The following is a 22,523-nucleotide window of genomic DNA, read 5'->3' on the forward strand; positions in this document are numbered from 1 at the left end:
CCTACGGCAGCCTGGGAGGGACAAACTTACTGAAAGCCGCGTAAATTCTCAATCCACTCGCTACTGATTATCAAAAATGTTCGTTTATATATTTTTATAGAGATTTTACATCCTGCCTGGTAATAGTTACGGTGCACAATAGTAATTATGCGCATATACGACTTTACATTAAAATACTATATTTCAATTATACTAAATGTTTTACGGTTCTTTTCTGTGAACAGTTCATTTGGGATTTTTGTTTTCCTTTGTTTTCTTTGTCCACATGCCTCTGTTTATGCTTTGTATATATATTACCGGAAGAGTCATATTTTGTAAAATATCGCTGTCTTGTAGATTTGTATCACAGCTAAAGACCCACTTTATATAATGGCTTTTGAGTCCCCTTAATTTTTCACTTTTTTATAGCATATTAAATGTGTTAATTTTGTCTTTTACAACTTATGCTTTTTTATAAGCATTTCTTTTAATTCTTCGACTGTATATTTACATTTTTTTGTAAATCACTCTGATCTCCTCCTGTTGTTTTTAAATGTACTTTATAAATAAATTTGACTTGTAATCCCATGTCGGATAGCACAGAAATGAAAATAAAAACAATATCTACTATCATTATCTGCAATATTAGACTTTCTAACATGATTTCTTTTTTTAGGGCTGCAGCTAACAATTATTTTAATTATCGATTAATATGTCAATTATTTTTTCAATTAATCGATTAGTTGTTTGGTCTATAAAATCTCAGAAAAGATCCTTAACTTAAGTAAAAGTACATAAGTATTATGAGCTTGATGTAGTTAAAGTATTGCAGTAAAAGTAGTGGTTTGGTCCCTCTGACTGATATATTATTATATATGACATCATTAGATTATTAATACTGAATCATCAGTGTTAGAGCAGCATGTTACTGTTGTAGCTGCTGGAGGTGGAGCTAGTTTCAACTACTTTATATACAGTTAGCTAGTTTAGTCCAGCAGTTCCCAAGCTAGGGGTCGGGCCCCTCCAAAGGGTCAGCAGATAAATCTGAGGGGTCGTGAGATGATTAATGGGAGAGGAAAGAAGAAAAAACAAAGTTCTGAAACACAAATCTGTTTTCAGTTTTTGGACTTTTTCTCTAATCTTTGATTTTTAGTGAAATATTGGATCATTTGAACATTTATTGAAATGAAAGCATGTGAGAAGTTTAGAGGGAAAAATCACTATTTGGTGAAGCTGTTAACAACTCATAGACATGTGAAATGTGACCCCGACTACACACTGCTTTTTGTAAGACAACAAAAGCCAGAAAGGTTGGAAACCACTGGTTTCATCTTTAACAATGTGTTGTATTTTAGTAATAGTTATTGTGCACAATAGTAATTATTCACATGTACAACTTTACATTAAAAATACTACATTTAAGCTAGACTATATCTACTATCATTATCTGTAATAATAAACTGTCTAACATGATTTATCTGTTATTATTTTCATTATCAGTTAATCTGTTGGTTATTTTCTCGATAAATCAATTAGTTGCATGAAAAGTAAAAGTGATCTCCAATCTATGTAGACTGTATTTAGCCTCCATGAACGTCTCTCTGTGTCACTCTGTGTGTGTGTGTGTTTCATTGTGTCCTGGTCAGGAAATGCCAGTGTCGCAGGCAGAGTCCTGTTTATACTTATGAAGATAAAACTCTTCCTGGGTCCGTGTCTTCTTCTGCCAAATGGTACCAACTGATGCACACATGCATCTCTGCTCCCCTCAGGCTGCAGAATAAATCCCAAAGACAAACCTGGACTCTGTTTATATCTCATAAAAAAACAAAAAAATGCTCCTGTGTGTATATTCACACATTTATCTCTGCTGACCCACTTTATATACTTTCTTATTTTCTTTCCTTGAAACATAAATCTTCATAGCAGGTTTTTTAGGACGGTGTTGTAGGTGGTTTCCAGCAGAATCAACCCACTGTCCTACATTTTATTCAGCACATTTTACATTTTGCAAAGACTTGCAGGAGCTCAGAAACACAGAACGTAGCCAGCAGCAAGTTGGGGACCCATCTACGTTCTTCTCAACCTTAATTTCCTGACCCACTTCTTTAAAAAACCCGTCCACTCAATCCACAGCCCAGGAAGTCTTAATTGAGGATTAAAGACACATTTCTGGACTCAAATTACAAAGGTGGAAGAAATAAGCAGAGGTGACAGTTGTTTGAACTGGCTGTCTAAAGGCTACAGTGCTGTTTGATACAGATGTCGAGCGTAATAAAGTCCAGCTGATGGCGGTAATCAAATAAGTCTGTGTGGTTTAAGCTGCGTTTTTGTGTTTGTTTTACACACATTGGGACCAAATTCATCTTTTTAAGTGCTGTTAAGCTTTTTCCTTTATGCCCACAGGGCGTCTTGTTGTTGCTCCCAACAGGTCGTCCTTATTAATTAGCACCTTTTCTGTTCCTTTTGTTATCAGTAGTTTAGACCAGCGGCTCAAAGTGTGTTTGGCTTGTAACTCATTAATGAAAGTAGACTCAACTTGAGAGTCAACTCTGGTCACATCGTTTAATCTGAATAACTTTTGGAGCCGTGAAGAAGTCAAATTATCCAGTAAATCACCACGAGAGAGTAAATATTATAAACATGACCAAATTAATGTGGTGTTTTTTCCTAAAACACAGTATTTGTGTATTTTAAATGCAGATAACAAACACCATCTTCTCTCATCCTTTAACAGACTGTGAAACGGTTGCATCTCACCCTTTTCACTATGCCCTGTTCCCCAACGTTATCATCGTTCTGTATGCTGAATCATTTCAGTCAAATGTTTCTGTTAATCTTATCTTCATCATTAGCTCCTCTCAGCAGCGAGGGACTGGACACTGTTAAGATGAGGGAAGATGAGTAACACTGGTCTGTAAATGACGTGAATTTAATGCACTTTATGACTGTAGAAGATGTTGGTTGTCAGCAGTAACAGAATAACTCCTATATGTCAATATTTGCATGGTGTTGAAAGCCTTTTATCTTTATATGGGGTGACAGAGACATACAAGGAACTATATAAAATCAACATATTTATGACACAGAGGAACATCATAGTCAACAATAGTTCAAATTTCCCTCTTTTCCCATCGATAACAGGACTTTCCCATCATATAAAGTTATTCTATCTTCCTTACATTTGATGCACTGGTCTGAGATAATTATATGACTTAGAGTAATATAGATTTTCTTTATATTACTGTAAAAATTTGAACCCATAGTAAAGACTTACAAGTCTTCTAACCGTCATTTCATGAATCAGTGGAGTCAGTAAAGACAACAACTCCCTCTACATGTAAGGAGGAGCCATCTGATGAGTTACTGTATTACACTGTATGTGCTAATGCTAAATAAAGCTCTGCAGCGGCCTCATTGTGTAACATCACCACTAGATGGCAGCATTATACTGTGTTCCTGTACGAGTCTGACACTTGTATGATAACTTTATTGGATAGAAAGACAGAAAATATGAAGAAAGAAAAGAAATGAAAGAAATATGATGAATTAAGTTAATGCAGCTTTAAGGTTTATGACCCTCATTGTTATGGAGGATTTAAAATCCAAATGAATCCAAGAGATAAGGCAAAATTATCTGTTTTTATATGTATTTCCTTTCATTTGTGATGTCTTAATTAAATAAAAACATATTTTAAAAGGAAAATGAGTTCACAATGTGTCTTTAATGGTTGTCAAATTAGAACAAAGAATACAAAATGAGAAATACATAGCCGTTTTTTGTATCTCACTTTATTTATTTGATTTAATTTAGTTGTTAGACATTTTAAAATCTTTTATACACATTCTTAAGTCACATAGTCTACAGACTAACACTGCCATCTTATTATGTACCAATCACTGCATAAAATCTGAAACAAAAAAAAAAGAAAATTTATAAGTGTAATTTTGATGTAGTGGGTTTGTAACTTCTTAATAAGTTGTTGTAGTAGTAAGTTGCCGGGAAATATAATTTGGCACTAATTATACAGAAAGTGTGGTCAGCACTTCCAAATAATTAGTTCCAATTAAATAATCAGACAGTAAAATATGAGTCTTCTAGTCAGGACAGAGCAAGTCAAACATGCAAAAACAATTACAATTTGTCTACAGGCAAGCTTATAATTTGTAAGAATATAGTTTCCAATAACAAATAAATTATAATTTAATATTTTCTTTGGTTTAAATGGAGCAATTCTTTCAAAGAAGCTCCCGTGGAAACCAAGAACTGTTTTTAAACTCAACACAACAAAGTAAATCAGAGTTTCTCAGAGTTTCGTCTGTAATTACTATGTACGTAATTACTACTGTAGGTCTTTCCAGGAAGCTTTCAAGAAAAATTGAAATTATTAGGAAGTAACAGACCCATAAAATAAAGCATTATCTGAATATGTTCTTCTTGGTGATTAGAAGTAATTCCAGTTTTTCAGTCTGTGCACTTACCATCACATACCAGCAGATGGAAGCCTTGTATAATAAAGCCGACAATATGTCTGGGACATGCAGAGGTCTATATCAAATATATAGATTTACAAATGTTTTTTAAGTTTTCTAACAGCACTGTAACAAGAGGAACTCTTATGACTCTATATTTAATACAGATCACCACATTATGTTATAATATAATAGTATTTATAACCTTTATATGAGCTAAAAAGGACTTGTGAATAGTCTAAACTGTTTATAAATTAATTTAGCTTATAATTATCCTACCAGTATATAAAACTATTTTTCAGTGTACTAAACCTTTACTAGAAGCTATATTGTTCTATATTCTATGCATAGTACATGTATCTTATTAAACTCATTAAACGTGTTAATTGAAAATTGGAAAAATGTCAACTGATCATTGATTTTAAAAAGAACAAGTGTGTATGTTTTAATGACAAGACAAACATTCACTCCCGCTCCGTTATCACTTTCTTTATTTTCCCCCAAAACTCAAGAGCCGTAACAAAAATACAAGCATTTTTCAATATGATCTCAGTCATTTACAATATTCATATAGATGTACAAGTGAGAGCCGGTGAGCAAAAGTGCTTTAAAAATCATCTTTGAATAATATTCATTTCATCAATAGAAAAAAAAAAAAAAAAAACACCAAAAAGGAAAGAAACTGCAACAACAAAATGAGATTTTCATCTACAGGTCTGAAGGTAAATATGATGAAAAGGAGTAAATCAGTGCAGAGTCTACTTCAGCTAAACAAGTGATTCATTAGCAGACCTGGCAGAGAGGGAGAGGCTGAACATTTTCATTACTTGCGGAGAGGAAACCTTGTAACAGCGACCTTTTTAACAGATATATCACAACTTGTGTCGAAGGGTTTCACAGGCCGTGATGTGTTGGAACATTTTTCATGACCCTGAGGCCCAGAGGCAGCGGCCGAGTGTGTAACAAATCACTGCTGCAATGTGGAAACTGTAAATCCACTTCATTAAGATGTAGGGACCGTGAAGGTTTACACAGCTCTGGAGGAAACACATCCCAAACATCCAAAAACACACAAGAAGGTCTTTTGAATGCTCTGTAATTGTGAAAACAGACATTTGTTCCTGAAAAGCTGAATTCCTTCACATTTAACAGACAGAAAAAACGCATCCTGCTTGGTTTTAACACTTTATTTTACAGGCCTCTTAACTTTATGCTAATTTCCTGGTAATTTGCAGGTATGTAACTGTTCATTTTGCAGAACGTTTTGGTGCAATTTGTACAAATTATAAGAAAGACGGAGAAAAAAAGTTGGTTAATTTGTGGATTCATATGTTAATTACTAAATTTGCAAAAACTAGTGTTAAAAAGCACTTTTTAGTTTGTAATTTTGTGTATTACACGATATATTTGCATATTAAAAACGCTATAATGAGTGAGCATCTATGAAAATTTCGGTAACACTTTGTTTTTATGGATCATTTAGTTTCCTTCTAACTTCCAGGACATTTTGTCAACAAAAAAGTAGCTTCTGGGTTATGTAATTGGGTAGTTTGGGAGAAATGCACTTGTTTTTAAGAAATACACAATTATGCTTATGTGCAGTTTGACACATAAGTGGTATTTTCAGTCAGTTAAAGAAGTGTCATGACTCTACATATGGACCAAATATAATGAATCAGCACTTGCCGACTAAACCTTAACTTATAACTTGTAACAAATTGCACCATTTTCACTGTAAAATGTTTGGTTTTGGTTTGTTTGGTCTATAAAATACTGAAAAAATGTCCATCACAAGAGTCCAACAGTCCCATATGACATCTTCAAATTGTTTCAAAACCTGAAGATATTCAATTTACTATCATATAAGATAGAAAAAAAGCAGGTAATCTTCAAATCTGAGAGCCTAGAACCAGTGAAATTTTTGGTATTTTTGCTTGAAACATGACTTAATCAAATATGAACACTTTTGGTGATGATTTTTTCTATCGAGCATCTAGTCCGAACGTCCTTGAATGCACCAGGGAGGAGCTTTCAGAACAGTCTGTCTTTGTAATTGCATTACCATATGATTACCAATATTACTTTGACAAACATAATGGCTTTGACAGAGTAACGGGATGAACTGAAAGCAATGGATGCATGAAAGATGGTCCAAAAAACTTATGACGCACTAAACAGGTTCAGGTGATTTGTAGTTTCAAGCTAAAACATGCAAAAACCAACCTTAAACCATGTGGTTTTCAGAGCAGATTAAGCAAAGAAATATTCTGCATGGATCTAAGTTTTCGTCATTAGAAACCAAATAGTTGTGAGCCGAGGCATATTTTGGTTCAAAAGGTTTCTGCCGAGGGGTTAATCTGCAATATTGGGGTCAAGGAAAAAGAGGAAATGAAAGCCCTCAGACAATTCAAACATCTCCACCAGACAACTTCTCAGGGGAGGAGAGGAGAGTGGTGGGTGGGGGTGGGATGGTGGGTGTGTTTGGGGGGGGGGGGGGGGGGGGGTCCCTCTGGTTCACACAGCAAAAATAACATTCACTCAGCTGGGATTAAGGCCGGACCGCAAAACAACACATACACGCAAAAAAAAAACGGGCGGGAGGGGGTGGGGGGGGGGGCTTTAAAGCAGTGTTGACCAGATGGAAACAAACACAAGACTGTTCGATCTGAAGATAGTGGAATGTTATTTTGACCCACTTAGACGATGAGACAGAGGAAGAGAAGAATCAGCGTGTCTGTCTGTTGGGTTTAGGAGTGATGAGAAGCATCTTTATTCATTTATTTTGCAGGAAAACAACAAAAAAAAAACAGTAAAGTGGCTGTTTTGAGTAAAATATCAGGCAAAATCCTTTAAAGAAAAAAGGATTTTCATCAAATTACTCCGTTGGGTTTTTATTAATCGCTGCTTCTCGCATTTCATTAGAAGAAAGAAAGAAAGAAAGCTGGTGCTCATTGACTGTAACTGAGACCCTAATCAACATCAAAAAAAAAAGTTGAGGAGTGTGTGTGTGTAAGCTGACCTGTCTATATCTAAATAAATTAACGAGGCCCAGCGTGTGTTTTTTCCACCCTCAGTGGTCTTCATGTTGACAGATTACCTGCTGATCATAGATGTATCCTCACACACACACACATACACATACACATAAACACACTTGCATTTTTAGACGTGTGTAGTCTCTCATTCACTCTCACTCAGACTCTTTTTCACTATCTCTTTTCACACACACACACACACCTCAACAACCTCGATGCCCCTGTGAAGTGTGTGTGTAACTGAACAAGTGCTCGTTTCATGGCTGCTACTCTCGTTTCCCTGCTGTAATACCATCCGCGTGCTCCTATGTGTGTGTGTGTGTGTGTGTGTGTGTGCGCGTTTGTAAGAACGTGAATGCACATGCAGGTGTGTTGTTGCAACCTCTTGTACATATACAGGTATGTGTGTGTGTGTGTGTGTGGTCCAGTAAACCCACAATAACCCACACTGGGTTGAGGTGAAAGGCCTTTGTTCCTGCTGCACAGTTTGTCTCTTCTTACCACAACAGATATAGGTCAGAGCCCCCCATCCTTACTGTATCCAGAACACAGCACAGTAAAGCTCCTGTAGGTGGGTTGGGTGTCAATTTTACCCCCCCTGGGATTTTTTCAACCACCAAAGTCTGCAGCAGTAAGAAACAACACCTGTTAGATAGATGGTATAAACTAAAAACAGATACTATTCCAATTAACGATGCCAAAGTCTGATGTCATTTGTGGCAATCACATCTGGTACCATCATGGAGATCCAGTGGAGGGTGAGTATGCAAGTAAGGCATTTAAAATAAAGCAGCAACTGTCAGGCAACCAAAAAGATTGGTCTGATAATGTAGTTATCAGTTGTCTGTAGTTGCTGTTGCTACTCTGTGAATGATTAAATGTCTTTAGTCTAAAATGATTCAGCTTGAAAGAATTTTTTTTGAGTTATTAGCTTTCTTTCCATGAAAAGATTTTACCATTGTCACATCTGTGTATTAATTACAGAGTTGGAGGATAACCTGGAGGATATTAGCTTAGGCTTACAAAATGACTAAGACAGCTAGCCGTTTTCTGTCCAAAGTTCAAAAATATGCCTAGCAACACCTCCAAAGATCAAAAATGAACATGTATCTTGTTTGTTTAATGCGTACACAAACGAAAATGTTTTAAAGAGAGACATTGTTTAACTATTTTTGAACTTTGGACACAGTCAGGTTAGCAGTTTCCCCTGCTTCCAGTTTTAGCTAAGCTAATCGCTACATGGATTGATCGCTCTGTAGGCTACTAAACACACCGTCATGAGAGTGGTATCAATCATCTTATCAAACTCAAGAAAGCAAATGAGATGTATTTCAGTTTTAGGAGATTGCTCATTATCTATTTCAAATGTGTGACACAAAATATATGAAAACATTAATTTTACTTGTGCCTTTTTGTAAGGGGTTTCACCTTGCTACAAATATGTTGCCAAAGCTAGCTTCTACAATGGCCAAAATCTTAGCAAATGGTGATTATTAGCTAGCTAGAAAAAGGGCACCGTCAAAACAAAACCACAGTCTGTTCTGACTGTGGTGTGCTGAGTGAAGTTGAACAAATTAAAGTTGTTCCACGAACCCAAGAGCATGAGGACCTCTAGTATGGCTGTCATAGTAGCTAGCATTTTCTAGCTGTTGTTATCGTCTCTGCCTTCAAGGGTCAGTAAAGCAGTAAGAATGAACTGAAGCTGGTAGTTAATGATGCTAACTTGTTAGTGGTAATGTCAATGAGTTGATCATGTCTGTGGGGTTTAACGTCCCACACGTCAGACCACTTTGGTCTGATTTGAACTGCTGGACTGAACCGCCATCTTGACACACTGAAAACTAACCACAGTGTGTGTTCAGGTCAAAGGTTGCCCTGCAAGGTGTGCAAACAGTATCTTACAAACCTTACAATGACAAAAGAGACAAAGCCACCTTATCAGTAACATGGAAGTGTGGTGATAATAGGGTCTGTCGGGGATGAAAGAACTGTGTTTTGACACAAACATCAAGGTGGCAGAACAGGAAAAACAAAAAAGCAGATGGCGTGTGAGTTTATCTGCTCTTCCCATTCAGTTTATGTCCACAAGTGTTAACAAAACCTTGTATTCTAGCTAAAGATTGTTCAGTCTGTGCTGATCCAAGATCACAGACACCTGTTTGACTTCATCACCCAGGTCAGTCTTTCTTACGCTGTAGGTCAGAAAACAAAACACGTTGTTAGCCTACTGTACATGTAGTGGCGACTCACATGACCAAAAGGTCTCGATCGCTTTAATGAGGCTTTGCTCCAGAGCAAGACACAATTTACTCCATTCAGGTCTAAAAGGCTCCAAAAGATTCCACATCCCTTGATCTAATTCATTATGTTCAGAAAAGTAGAACCGATTATAGAAGCGCTCCTTGTCCGAGAGTCCTGATGGATATCAGCCACTGTCTTAAATAACATGTTCTATGAATACGACTGGGTGAACTAAATTCAAACAGAAAAAGAAAGAAAGAGAAGTACATTGAGATAACCAGTTCTCAGACAATCAGTTTCTTTGTGAAGCCAAGAGACAGGAGTCTCTTTCCCGTGAGACCAGTCTAATATTGTCCATTAAGAAAACAGGAAACGTAGTGTTTGTCATTCGCAAATCTCCAATAAAGGCAAGTATCCCGTTTTCATTTTCCTTAAGCGCTCAGTTGATCGAGAGAGGATGGCACGGAGGACAGAGAAGTCCAACAGGTGTGTCTTTGTCATCTTTGCTTCCAAGAGGTCTTTGTCGACCCTTCGTATGTCAATGAACTTGTTTTCATTCGTGATGGAAGGAAGAGGAGACCGTCCAACAGCAATGACTCCTTGTTTCTGTTTTCATACTCATGCTTCTGTTTTTCCTCTTTAAATGAAAAGGAAAAAATAAAAATCAATGCAGAAGGAGGCAAAAACAAAAGCACAGATTGAATTAAATGAAAAACAAAAGATGTCACGCTCTCTCTTTCCGCAAGAGTACAACTCCATTATAAAAAGAAAAAAAAAAACAAAAGCAAGCTTTTTCTTTGATGAGTCTCTGCCCGTAGAGAGTATGAAAGCCAAAGAGAAACAAGAGTACACCTCTAATATCTCTGTCTCTCGATCACTCAGTGTCTCGTCCGTTTCCTCGTCTTATCAACCAAGAAAGGTAGGGAAAGAGAAAAACAAAACAGGGGAGAGAAAGTTTTCTCTCTCTTTGTCAATCGATTCCGCTGCGTTTGGGTATCTTTTATCTTCTTGTAGGTCAGCAACCGGCCGGCACGTCCGACATGAAGTCAAACTCATTTTGACCCAGCCAGAGTTCAGGCAGCTCGTTGGCTCGGTCCAAACCCAGCTCCACCACCAGAGACATGAGAACCTCCTCGTCTACGGGGTCGAAGTCGATAATTCCACTTGCGCCAGAGCCCTGGTTCCCCATGCTGATGCCGACACCCATCCCGCCTCCTCCGAGACCTCCAGAAGGCCCCAGGATCTGGTTTCCGGCGCCCAGAGGTGAGGTACCAAAGCCCCTTTGAGCAGCGCCTTGCGTCGGGTGTCCAGCAGAAGCGCTGGCGAGGTTCTGGTAGTGCGAGTTGAGCTTCTGAAGCTGCATGCTGGCGATCAGATGCGGCCCCGTCTGGAGGCAGAAAGGTTGAGGTTTGGAGAGCGGCGCCGACGTCAGGGACGACCCAGGCGAGGAAGCGGCACCGGAGGACGGAGAGAAAGGTACGACGGACGTCTTGGAAGAAGGGTAGTGGAGCAGGGAGGTGAGAGGAGAGGAAGAAGAAGAGAGGTCCTTCATCGCAGCGTGGGCGTTGCCAGGGAACAGCAGTGAGGTCATCACCAGGAAAACCCAGAGCCTACGGGAGGAGGAGGAGGAGGAAAAACCAGGGAGAGACGGGAGATGTTATGCAATGTCATCAAACTGGGACATAAGGAGGAAGAGATAAGCTGAACAGATGCCTGCTTTAATGGCCGGTGACATCATTGAGGCTAGATGTCATTAAAGATAAGACGTTATTGTAAGCGATATCTCTAAAGAATGTGAAATTGTTCGATGTAAACCAACAGCTGCTGAATCCAAACCTGCAGAGTATCATTAAAACAACAAAAATAGAAATTTTATGTTCTTATAACGTCAAGGTCAGTATCAGGATACTGTTTTTATCGCGTTGTGGGATCCCCTCAGCTGTAAAGATTAGTCGTTTAATCAATTAGTGGATCATCAGAAAAATAGAAGGCAATTATTTTGATATTTTATTAATCATTTTAAGCAAATACACCAAAAAATGTGCTGCTTTTAGCTTCTCAAATGCTTTTCTTTGTCATATATGACAGTAAACTGAATATCTTTGGGTTTTAGTCTGTTGTTCAGACAAAATAACCTTTGACTCTGGGAAATTATAACAGGCATTTTCACAACTTTCCATCATTTTATAGACAAAACTATTCAATTAATAGAGAAAACAATGAACAGATTAATCGATAATGAAAGTAATAGTTAGTTGCAGCCCTACCTCATACCTCTAGGTATTCTGTCCTTTACCCGTCTTGATGTATTTGGCTAATTGATATGGATCTTGTGTACCTATTCTCATGCCATGTTCATGTCATCTTGTTCAAATTGTAATAACGAGCAGCAGCTACGATACCTCCCACTTGGCAGAAACAGAAGTGGACAGAAGTGCCGACAAAACGGGTGCCAAAACTGTTCAAGGTAATTAAACCTGATATTAAACACAATCAGACACTTAAAATTGAAAATAGACTGAAATGGTTTAGACAGTCCGTCCACACCTGCTTTAATTTAGCCAGAAACACGACTAATTTAGGCTACATTTCCCATTCGTACGGAAATCCTGTCTTTCCCGTCAATCCCATATGACATGTGATTGAAATGTGAATACTGTATATTGCTAGTGATCCATTTTATGTTCTACCAGATGAATATTAAGCCTTTGTATTGTACTTTTGGCTGTCCAGTTAAACCCGTGTATCTATGTAAGAACAAAAACTTCTGTCTAGCACATATTCCTTTACAGGTTGGGAAAAGAATCTGTTTCTTAAGTTGATAAACTATAGAAAACACTGTTGGGTTATCAGGAAAAGTGTGTTGTCACAAAGTTTTTCTTAGCTTGTTTTTACAGGAAAGCACATTTCCATTTTGGAAATACACATATTCACTTTTTTGCTGACTGTTAGATGAAAAGATTGCTACCACTCTTATGTTTGTCTGTTCAATATGAAGCTACATCTGGCAGCAGATTAGCTTAGCTCAGCATAAAGAGTTGAATCACTTGCTCTGCCTTTTTTTTTTTTTTTATCTGTAGTGTACCCACCTCTGAATGTTTTCTTGGCAGCTCACATACAAAACAGAAGCTGCTCACAGTGTGTATGACTTTATTAACACCTCTATTTGACATTTCAAGCTGTTCAATTTTTTCCTCTTTCGGTGCAGCTGTTGAGTTTTAGTGAGTTTCTTTTCTGCTTTTCTTTTGTCTGATGAAGAGCAGCTCCAGCTACACACATCACATGCAGGTGTGAATCAATTGATCAATCAACTTGTCTTTTTGTGCGTGTTTCTACTCTTCTACTACTTGTGTAAATGCACTATGTCGTTATGGCAACAGCATTGATTCAGGAGATCTAGGGAGTAACCAGGTATCACATTATGATAGCAGAGTTACTGAAGCATGATATTTGCTTAATATTTCTGTTGTTTGGTAGCAGGGACTGTCCTTCTGGTCTGCATTTGGTTGCTGGGTTGCATCAAATTGTGCAGATTTTTCCATAGTAACGAGTACGACCACTAAAATGGCACCAAGTTCATTGTCAGGTAGAATAAAAGGGCACATTTTCATAACATGATATAAATGCATGTTAATAATTACATGAAAGGAATTGTTTGATGTTTGAGAAATACTCTTGTTCACTTTCTTGCTGAGAGTTAGACGAGAGGACGCCATTTTCACATCTGTCTGTTAAATGTGAAGCTACAACCAGGTGATGGTTAGCTTAACTTGAAGACTGGAAACATGAGGAAACAGCTACCCTGTCTCTGTCCAGTCCAAAGTTGTTGTTTTTTTAAAAAAAATCCACCTACCAGCACCCTTTCAGCTCATTATGTACAAAAACGACAAAGTTTGGTTTCACAGAGGGTTGGTTGGGGGCAGTGACTTCCTGGATACTTGTTGTCATTGTGTAGTTGTCGAGCAACCCACACCATAACCAGAAACGCCCTTTATAGAAGTGCTGTGTTGATGGATAAACTGTTAAATAGTTACAGCACATTACTCCTCAAAAAACTACAAATTGCAATTTTTAAATACTATATTTGAGCACATATTCAACAAACAAGATAAAAATGTGCTAACAGTGAAGTTTAGGGGTGATGGGAGGCAGATTTTGTTAGCTTGTAAGGTTAGCTTAGCCTGGTTCCAGACCTCTGAATTGGCAGCCACAACTCCGATTTGTTTGGCAATTCAAAGAGGTCTGGTGTTATGTTTATTGGATGTTTTTTCCGTCAGGATCAAGAATGGGGCTGTCATTTTCCTACAGAGCTAGCTTAATTGCTACCCAACTAACTACATTTATGTAAAATAGCAACAGAAAAATGGCCACAACTGAACAAGCGAGGATTAGATTGGGGTAGATATACAGGCTGTTTTAAGTCGACTTGTATAAATAGCAACTCGTTAATTGTTGGACTTGGAAAACGTTAAGTTAACTGCTCCTAGCAAGCGCTGCCAGTTTCTGTGCTAACTGAAAATTACGTCAACGTAGCAACAGATAGGTTGAGGCAAAACAAAACAGTAAAAGAGAGGCTGAATGATTGAAGTGAAACAAAATGGTAATTCAGTCAGCTAGCTGTTTCCCCCTGCTGCCAGTCTTAATGCTAAGCTAAGCTAATCTCCCGACCCCAGCTCTGTATTTAATTCACAAATATGGTATCAATATCAATGTTCTTAACTCTCAGAAAGAAAGCAAATAAACTACTAATCTACTTCTTAACTCTCTAATTGAGAGAAAGCTTTGGTACCTTTGATATAAAAGATGAAGATACTGGTTGCTTTGTTACCTTTGCTGTTGAGTAAATGCTTCACATACATGAAAAAAATAGATTACTAGTGGCCTTTGTGGGACATTTGAACACAGAAAAAACGGATGACAAATAACTTAAGTGGTCATTTAATAGCATATCCTGACAAACACGAGGCCGCGCTTCAGACCACAACAACAAAGGCGTTGTTGACTTAAGGGCGGCTTTACTCATGTTCTTATGACCCAGTAAATCACTGCAGTCAGATCTGTCTGGGAAACGTACGACGAGCCGACCCTGGTGCCTGGACGGCCGCATGACTTGTCGTGTTTTGAGACTGTGTGTGTGTGTGTGTGTATGTATTCGCTTGATGTCTGCTTTTCCTCTTGACCTATTGAGCAGCAAATTAACCATGAAAAGGCCGCAGGGAGATGGCCTGTGGGTACCAACGGGGTTAGTGAATGTTTATAGGTCTATATGTGTGTGTGTGTGTGTGTGTAGACTTCACAATACAACAGAGTCTTTGAGGATCTCAAAGAGTGATTGGGTCAAATGGCAGGATAAATACATATGGGCCCTGAGAACAGAGCATATGTCTTAGTCGGTGTGTGTGTGTGTTAGCGTGACAGCAAGAAAATGTCATTGAGATGTGTGTGTGAGGAGGTAAAAAGGGCAAGTTTAGTGTGTGTGCGCGATTGAAACCCTCTTGCGAAAAGACTCCTAAAGGCTCATGTTAAAGTCCCCGAGCTGGTTTATATTACACACAGTTCAAACGGCATGTGTGCAGAAACACACATACACACTCACACACACACACACACACACATCATGCGGCCATCCTTTGAGTAAGTTAATCGCTTAATAATATGTACCGATCCTCTGCCCCTTCCCTCTCTTTCTCTCACACGCAGCCCCCTCCTCCCAGCGCTGGCTCTTATTTAGCGAGAACATAATTGCTACAGGCAGGCATGCAGCTGCACTCGACTGATAGAGTTAACACACACACACACAAAGATACCAAACAGCTGTCAATGGCAGGTCTGTGTGTGTGTTCATTATTCATCGACTGATTACTGTCAGGGCCAGGCTGCACATGGTGTCTCTGCTCAACAGCTTTCCAGCACATTGAGTCCAAAAGACACAAACAAAATATAAAAAACACACACAGTCCTAGATGCATGCATTCCTCTCTCAAGCAGAGAAATCAGAAACACTACATATAAACATTTTAAAAAGCACATTAGGAAACATTTTAGAGTGAGAATCAGTTTAAATCACAGAAAAAAAAAAGGCTGAAATTCACAAGTGTCCCTTCCCTAATAATTCAGATGCATCCAATTTGCCCAAATTAAACTCTTGGGATGAGTAAAAACACTTTCCCACCCATTAGAAGTGGCAAATTTAAACTTAAAGAGGACATAAAATGCACATTTCCATTTCTCTATTTATAAATCGGGGGCTCTACTTGAATATCCTTGTATGATTTACAGTTAAACTCATTATTTATCTTATAGTGGCTCTTCATGCAGCCCCTCAGTTCAGCCTCTGTCTGAAACAGGCTGTTTTTAGCACAGATGTATAATAAGAGCTGGATAGGGCGCCGCCACTCAGCCTTGCAGCCAGTTTTTCCCAGTGGCCACTTGCGGTATTGCAGCGAAAAATCCCCTGGCGGCCAAAAAAGCATTTTCCCCCATAAAAGAGACATCTGTAAAACTGTTGACAGGACACCTCGAACTGCAAACAAGGTCAATTATGACTCTTTCTACTATGAATTCTTGATCCATGAAGGTTTTATACTTGTAAAACTTTCTTCAAGTGATTTAAAAATATGACGTCATCACAATGTAACGTCTATGGGTCGAGCGGGAGCTTGCGGGCGGGGCCAGCGGGGGAAACACTACTGCGCATATTCAGTGGGCTGCACAATGTGGAAGCAAACCCGGAAGCTAGAAACCGTTTTTGGCGTATCGATGACTGAAGAGCAAAACCTCCTATCTGAAAAATGCACTTTTTTGAGAAAACTTGTTGTTTTCTTGCAGAATGCTATTTGTTAAGGATACCCAATACATAATACACTGTTTTTGGACTATAATACTATATAGTAATATAATCCAAAAACAGTGTATTATGTATTGGGTAAAAAAAGTGCATTTTTCAGATAAGAGGTTTTGCTCTTCGGTCATTGATATGCATCAGCCAAGCAATTCCTATAGGACCAAATGGGTGCCATTTTTAGTCCAGTATCCAGCTCTTATAATACATCCATATGTTTTAGCGCCTGTCTCTTTAAGGCCCCCCCTCCCAATGAGCCCGCTCTGTTCTGATTGGCCCGCTTCGGAGGCTACAAACAGTAATAGTCGGATTTCACTTCTTCTTTTTCCTCATTCTTTACTCAAAATATAAACTTGTCAAATACATGTTTGAGCCCGAATTCGATCCGCAAAAGGCGAGTGGATAACGCGAACAACCCGTCAGACGACCTTTTGCGAAACGCTCAGAACAGGTTTAACGTAGACATCCGATATTATAACATATGTCCCATTTAAAAGGAATACTCCACTGAAACACTGTCTCCTGCTCTCCCCCTTGTAGTCCTGAAAGGTTGGGTTCACAAAGTACAATGGAAACCCTGAGTCAAAGGAAAATTATGTGTTAAAATGTAACAAAGACACTACTAACTCTCCACTGTTTATTAGAGTTGGGTATCAAGCTTCAGCATTCGGTGCCAACTGAAATGTGTCTGAAGCACTGAGTATTGAAAAGCTGGCATTGCATGTCTGATCAGATTTGTACCCAGTTGTTTACTTCTTGCTTGAACAGATAGTTTCTGTTTTAAATCAACAAAAAAAAAAAAAAAAAAAATTGCCACTTGTAGACTGTTTTAGTTAGGAGATGTTTTTTTCTACAGCTGCTCATATTTACAGAACATATAACATTTGAGAAGTTTAGCTTCTTTTGTTAAATGAGAAACAAAAGTTTAGTAGAAAAACATGTTCATATTTCTCCATGTAAGGCATCAAAAGAAGTACTGTTTTGGATCTTCACAGCTATAAAAAAAAAGGTGTCCAAGTTGTGCATTTAGCAATTGTTGAGTGTTTTATGAGTATTAAGACATAATTTCAGTGGAGTCCTCCTTAAAGAGTGAAATCCAAACTGTTTCCTAAAAAGCAACTGGTTTCCATTTAGTTTAAATCCATATAGACCTCAGGGTTTAGTGATGCTACATTATGGGTAATTGTAAGTTTAAATTCTTTTTCTCAACACTAATCCATTGCTGCCTTTTGGAGTCACCGATGTGAAAAAGTCGCAGCAGCGCAGCACCGAAAGGTATCACTGTTTGTTTTCATTTCGTGGTGGTGGAGGTTGTGGTGTTTTTAAGTCTTTTTTAAGAGCATGTGTCATGATTTTCCAGTGGTGCACATGTCATTTTGGTGATTTTAAGTTGACAAAACCACATAAACTTGGGAACATTGCTATATTAAAAAAAAAAAAAAGACAGCACCTTGGAGTGACATTTTGTATTTCTAAGAAAACCTAAACGATCAAACCAGGTTGTCTACACAAGCTAGCGTCTATAGTTTTATGCAGTGTTTGTCCACTAAATAAAGTGTTCCAGTTGTGAATTTCAGCCTCTAAAAATCGAGTAAACTTGACGTTTATAAGAACACAGGAGACGTGAAAATGCCCGGAGGAAGTTGACACATTATGGCTTAAGTTTTTTTTGGGGGGTGGGTGGGTGAATGAGATTGGCTGAGTCGCTGCAGCTCATAAAAGCATAAACCTGACGCCTTATACTGCTCGTCTCTGAAACGAGGATGGACAGGAGTCAAAAATACCCAAAGTGTTGGCTCCTCTCCTCCCGGGGAGCTGGAGGGGCGGTGTGTGACGGGAGTTAGGAAGGATGCTGTGTGAAACTGCTGGAGGAGCGCCAATGTTTTTTCCTGTTCACAGCTGACCTGACTCATTGTGTTCTTCCAGCAGTTTTATGAGATTGTGGAATCGGCCCCGGCTTTGTTTCCCTGTAAATGATTTCATTAACAGTCTGGGCTGCTGTCTTGGCTGCATTTATTTTAATTATCAGCAATGAAAGTCTGCTGTCCCTGCCAGATTAGTAGCTCTGACAGAAAACAATATAACAGTCCTTAAACAACCGAGTCTTCGTGTGTATTTCATAGGAATATTGGAAAAACTGTTCACCACATGTTCCCGGAGCCAAAGATGATGTCTTCAAATTGCTTCTTTTGTTCAACAGGAAGCCCAAAACCCAAAGATATTCAATTTATAATGATAGAAACAGAGAAAAGAAGCAAATACTCATGTTTGAGAAGGTGGAACGGTGAATTTTTTGGTGAGTTTTGGTTAAAAAACCGATTAACTCATCAACTAATCGATAAATTGACTGATTGTTTCAGCACAGTGAGATTTATGAAATGCAAGAGCATCAAGATGACTTCAGATGAGATGAAACGACAGTCACCACCCATTCATCATTCATCGTTTATAGCACAAAAATGACAAATATTTGCTGGTTTCGGCTTCTCAGATGTGAAGATTTGTTGCTTTTCTCAGTTTTATGTGATTGTAAACTGAATAGTTTTGGTTTTGGGCTGCTGGTCAAACCAAACAAGACATCTGAAGACGACACATTGGGCTCTGGGGGCTTGTGATGGGTGTTTTTCACTATTTTCTGACAGATTAGTTGCTAATGTACCCTAATATACACCTGCAGCTGCTATGGGGGATACAATATTGGAGACTAAACTTGCAATTAAGTCCTCCAGAAGAAGGAACACATTTGATTTGGGACTAATAAAGTCGTCTCACTTGGGTTTTATAAGTTTAAATGTCTTCTTATCGGGAGATCAGATAATATTGTAGGAACTTCAGTGGAAAACTAAAGCTTAAAACAGAGGTTTGAAGTTCATTTTATGACCATGGAAACAGCTGTTGAGAACACAAGGTCCATTTAGTAGCTGCTCTCGAGTAGAGCTGCAACAGTTAGTCTATTGATCGATTAGTTGCCAACTATTTATGAGCCGTTCTTTAAGAAAAAAGTCCAAATTCTCTGAGTCCAGCTTCTCAAATGTGAATATTTTCTTGGTTTCTTTGGTCCTTTATGACAGTAATCTGAAAATCTTGAGGTTGGACTTTTTAATGGACCAAACAACTAATCAATAAGTCAAGAAAATGACTGACAGATTAATCGATAATGAAATTGATCATTAGTTTCAGCCCTACTCTGAAGCTTTTGATCGTATCACATAATCTTACTCATTTCAGCTTTGATGCCAACGTGGACATTTAAGGGTTAAAGTGTTTAAATCCTTTTAAATCTTTAATTTAACATCTACAGTTCAATCACAACCACAAAACTCCATCTGCTGAAGAAGATCATGTGATATGACAGAAAGATTCAGAGCAGCTACTAAATGGACCCAAGTGGTTAGATTGTTTTTGGGTGGGGGGGGGGGGGGGGGGGGGGGGGGGGGGGGGGGGGAGTACAATAAGTTCACTATAAACTGTCTAGAAACACACATTATAGAAATATCAATGAACAGTAAAAACCTGCAAACTCATAATTGCTGTAAGAAAAAAAATCATTAATATTAGAAGGAATGTTTTTATGATTAATCAATAGGCAGCACACACACACACACACACACACACACACACACACAATCACACAACAGGGAGGTTTCAATTACACAATTAAAGCGTGACGAGCAAATTGAAACGTCAGTCTGTCTCTGTCCCTTTCACACACACACACACACACACACACACACACACGCACGTACGCACACGCACACCATATGCTGCCCCAGCGTGATGCATTCACCACTTGTTTTAATTGCCTCCAACTCCATCGGCAAGACAGTTAATGAGAAGCCTATTTAAGTGAGGGGGGGGGGAGAAAAAAAAAACGGACTGATTTGACGCTCGTACCCTGAGGTTTTGTCAGTTGTATCGTGGAAGAAGTTGCTGTTTTGAAAGGTGGAAAAGACTCCAGTTACTTTGCAAAACTCCAATTAATAGTCTTGTAAAAGTAGCAGAGTTGTAGAGTCACATCTCCATTGATTTAGAGGTAAATAGAAGTAGGAATGACAAAGAATGCACATTGCAAACATGCTTCAAATGAGTAAAAACAGATTACATTTTCTGAATTAAATGCTGTTTTATCCATGAAACACCAATTTTCATAGCTTTTGCAATATCTGGCATTCATTTCTACTGTAAAAGATAATATCAGGTGTGTGTAAAAAAAAAAAAAAAAAAAAGCATCAAAATGTCAATTTCACACAAGGTTTTACAGCAAAACTCCTTCAGCTTGAGGCAGAAAATGCTTGACCTCGTTTAAAAATGTTATGTAAACACTTGAGGAGGAAGACTGAGGCAAAGAGAGGAGAAAAAAAAAAAAAAAAAAAAACTTTCACTGGACAGATTCACAGCACGAAACACACACTGACAAAAGTATCCTGTCACAACGTCAAAACACACATCCAAGTGTGCACAACAGAGAATCTGTGGAAATAATGTATTAAAAAAATAATAATAATAATAATAATAATGGACCAACCTGTGAGAAAAGCCCGGTGCAGCCTGACAAGAGGAGAAGAAACTCAAATGAAAGTAGATTTAAACAGTCAAGTCCCGAGAGTCCAGAGTGGTGGTGCTGGTGTTGGTGGTGGAAATAAAAACCAGTAAAGTGTTGTTGTTTTTTTTTTAAAGAATCAGTCCGTAGAAATGTTGACAGAGCGACACACTGACTGACTGACTGGCTGCAGAGACTCTGGAGGGTTTGTCAGCTCCTCAATGAGCTTGTTACTGAATAAAAAGCAGTTTGTGCCTCTGCCTCTCTCTCTCTCTCTCTCTCTCTCTCTCTCTCTCTCTCTCTCTCTCTCTCTCTCTCTCTCTCTCTCTCTCTCTCTCTCTCTCTCTCCACACACTGACCAGCCTGGTGTGTGTGTGTGTGTGTGTATGTGTGTCCGGGCAAGCTGCCATCCAAAAACAAGGAACCGGACTTCCAAGAGGATCCGGATTGTTGGATTAGCTTTGTTGACTCAAGCAAACATCAGTGGTTACAGAGCCAAAGAGACTCTCTGACGTGGTAAAACTTAGAAACACGAAACTTCATCCAAGTATGACAGGAATATAATTTATACATAGCTGCTTTATATAATTTAGGAGGTTGTACACTTTGTACCCATCATGTTTTTTATATTCTTAGCCAGGAGTTTTAGAAATACAGAGGTCATAAATCCTAAAAGAAGCCTTTTTTTTTTGTCTGATTTGGTTAGAAAAATGTCAAACCTGAAGGCTTACAGATGTACTGTTTGATCATTTACACGCACATTTTAACATACATGTAACAAAAATGAATGTATGCAAGCAAAGAAAGCAGTTTTATATAGTATTACACACAGTTAACTTATTAAAATGTGCAATTTTCTTTCAATTACACCAAATATATTTATAAACTGAAGATGAGGCCTGAATTTCTAAGTTGTCTCTGATCATTTTAAGCTGCCAAACCTCCTAAAACCTCTCTATAACTTCTCCGTCCTCAATGGTTACTTGTCGAAAGTTGTAAATTATTGTCATATTGGATCATTCTGCACGACACGATTGCGCAACGTCGTTGTTCAGCGCCAATGCAGTAAGTTGCGTTTGAGGTCAGATGTGAAATCTCCTGAGGTGCAGCGTTATAAGATTTATGAGTAAATGGCTCCTCAGTGCGCTGTGGGATAGAAAGATGGTGAGGGTTTGGCCCGAGATGCAAGAAAAAGGCTGTAAACTTGCAAATGCAAATGAGGGTGTACTTCACGGGGGGAAAAGAGCCGTAGTCATTGGCCAAAAAAAAATTTTGCCAAAGAAAAAGCAATGTAGAGGAGTTTTGTCTTCGCCATCTGTGGAGGATTTTTTCTGGGATTCATTATTTTGTATCAGTCTTGCACTAATTTACTTTGCTAATGCTTACATGCATTAAAACACCCACAGTTGGTCTTTAA

At 38.4% G+C, this 22,523-nt stretch overlaps 1 protein-coding gene across 1 annotated transcript; it reads right to left on the bottom strand.

The window, feature by feature from the left end:
* Positions 1–4,925: 4,925 nt before the first annotated feature.
* cited1 (Cbp/p300-interacting transactivator, with Glu/Asp-rich carboxy-terminal domain, 1) lies at positions 4,926–21,384 on the bottom strand. Its single transcript, XM_044341695.1, has 2 exons — positions 21,092–21,384; positions 4,926–11,335 (listed from the first exon to the last, which is right to left on the bottom strand). Exon 2 carries the CDS (start codon positions 11,314–11,316, stop codon positions 10,741–10,743), a length of 576 nt encoding a protein of 191 aa, XP_044197630.1. The 5' UTR covers positions 11,317–11,335; positions 21,092–21,384; the 3' UTR covers positions 4,926–10,740.
* Between the last annotated feature and the right edge of the window lie 1,139 nt (positions 21,385–22,523).

Source organism: Thunnus albacares, chromosome 22 (genome assembly GCF_914725855.1).
Source record: "Thunnus albacares chromosome 22, fThuAlb1.1, whole genome shotgun sequence".
Classification (NCBI taxonomy): Eukaryota; Metazoa; Chordata; class Actinopteri; order Scombriformes; family Scombridae; genus Thunnus; species Thunnus albacares.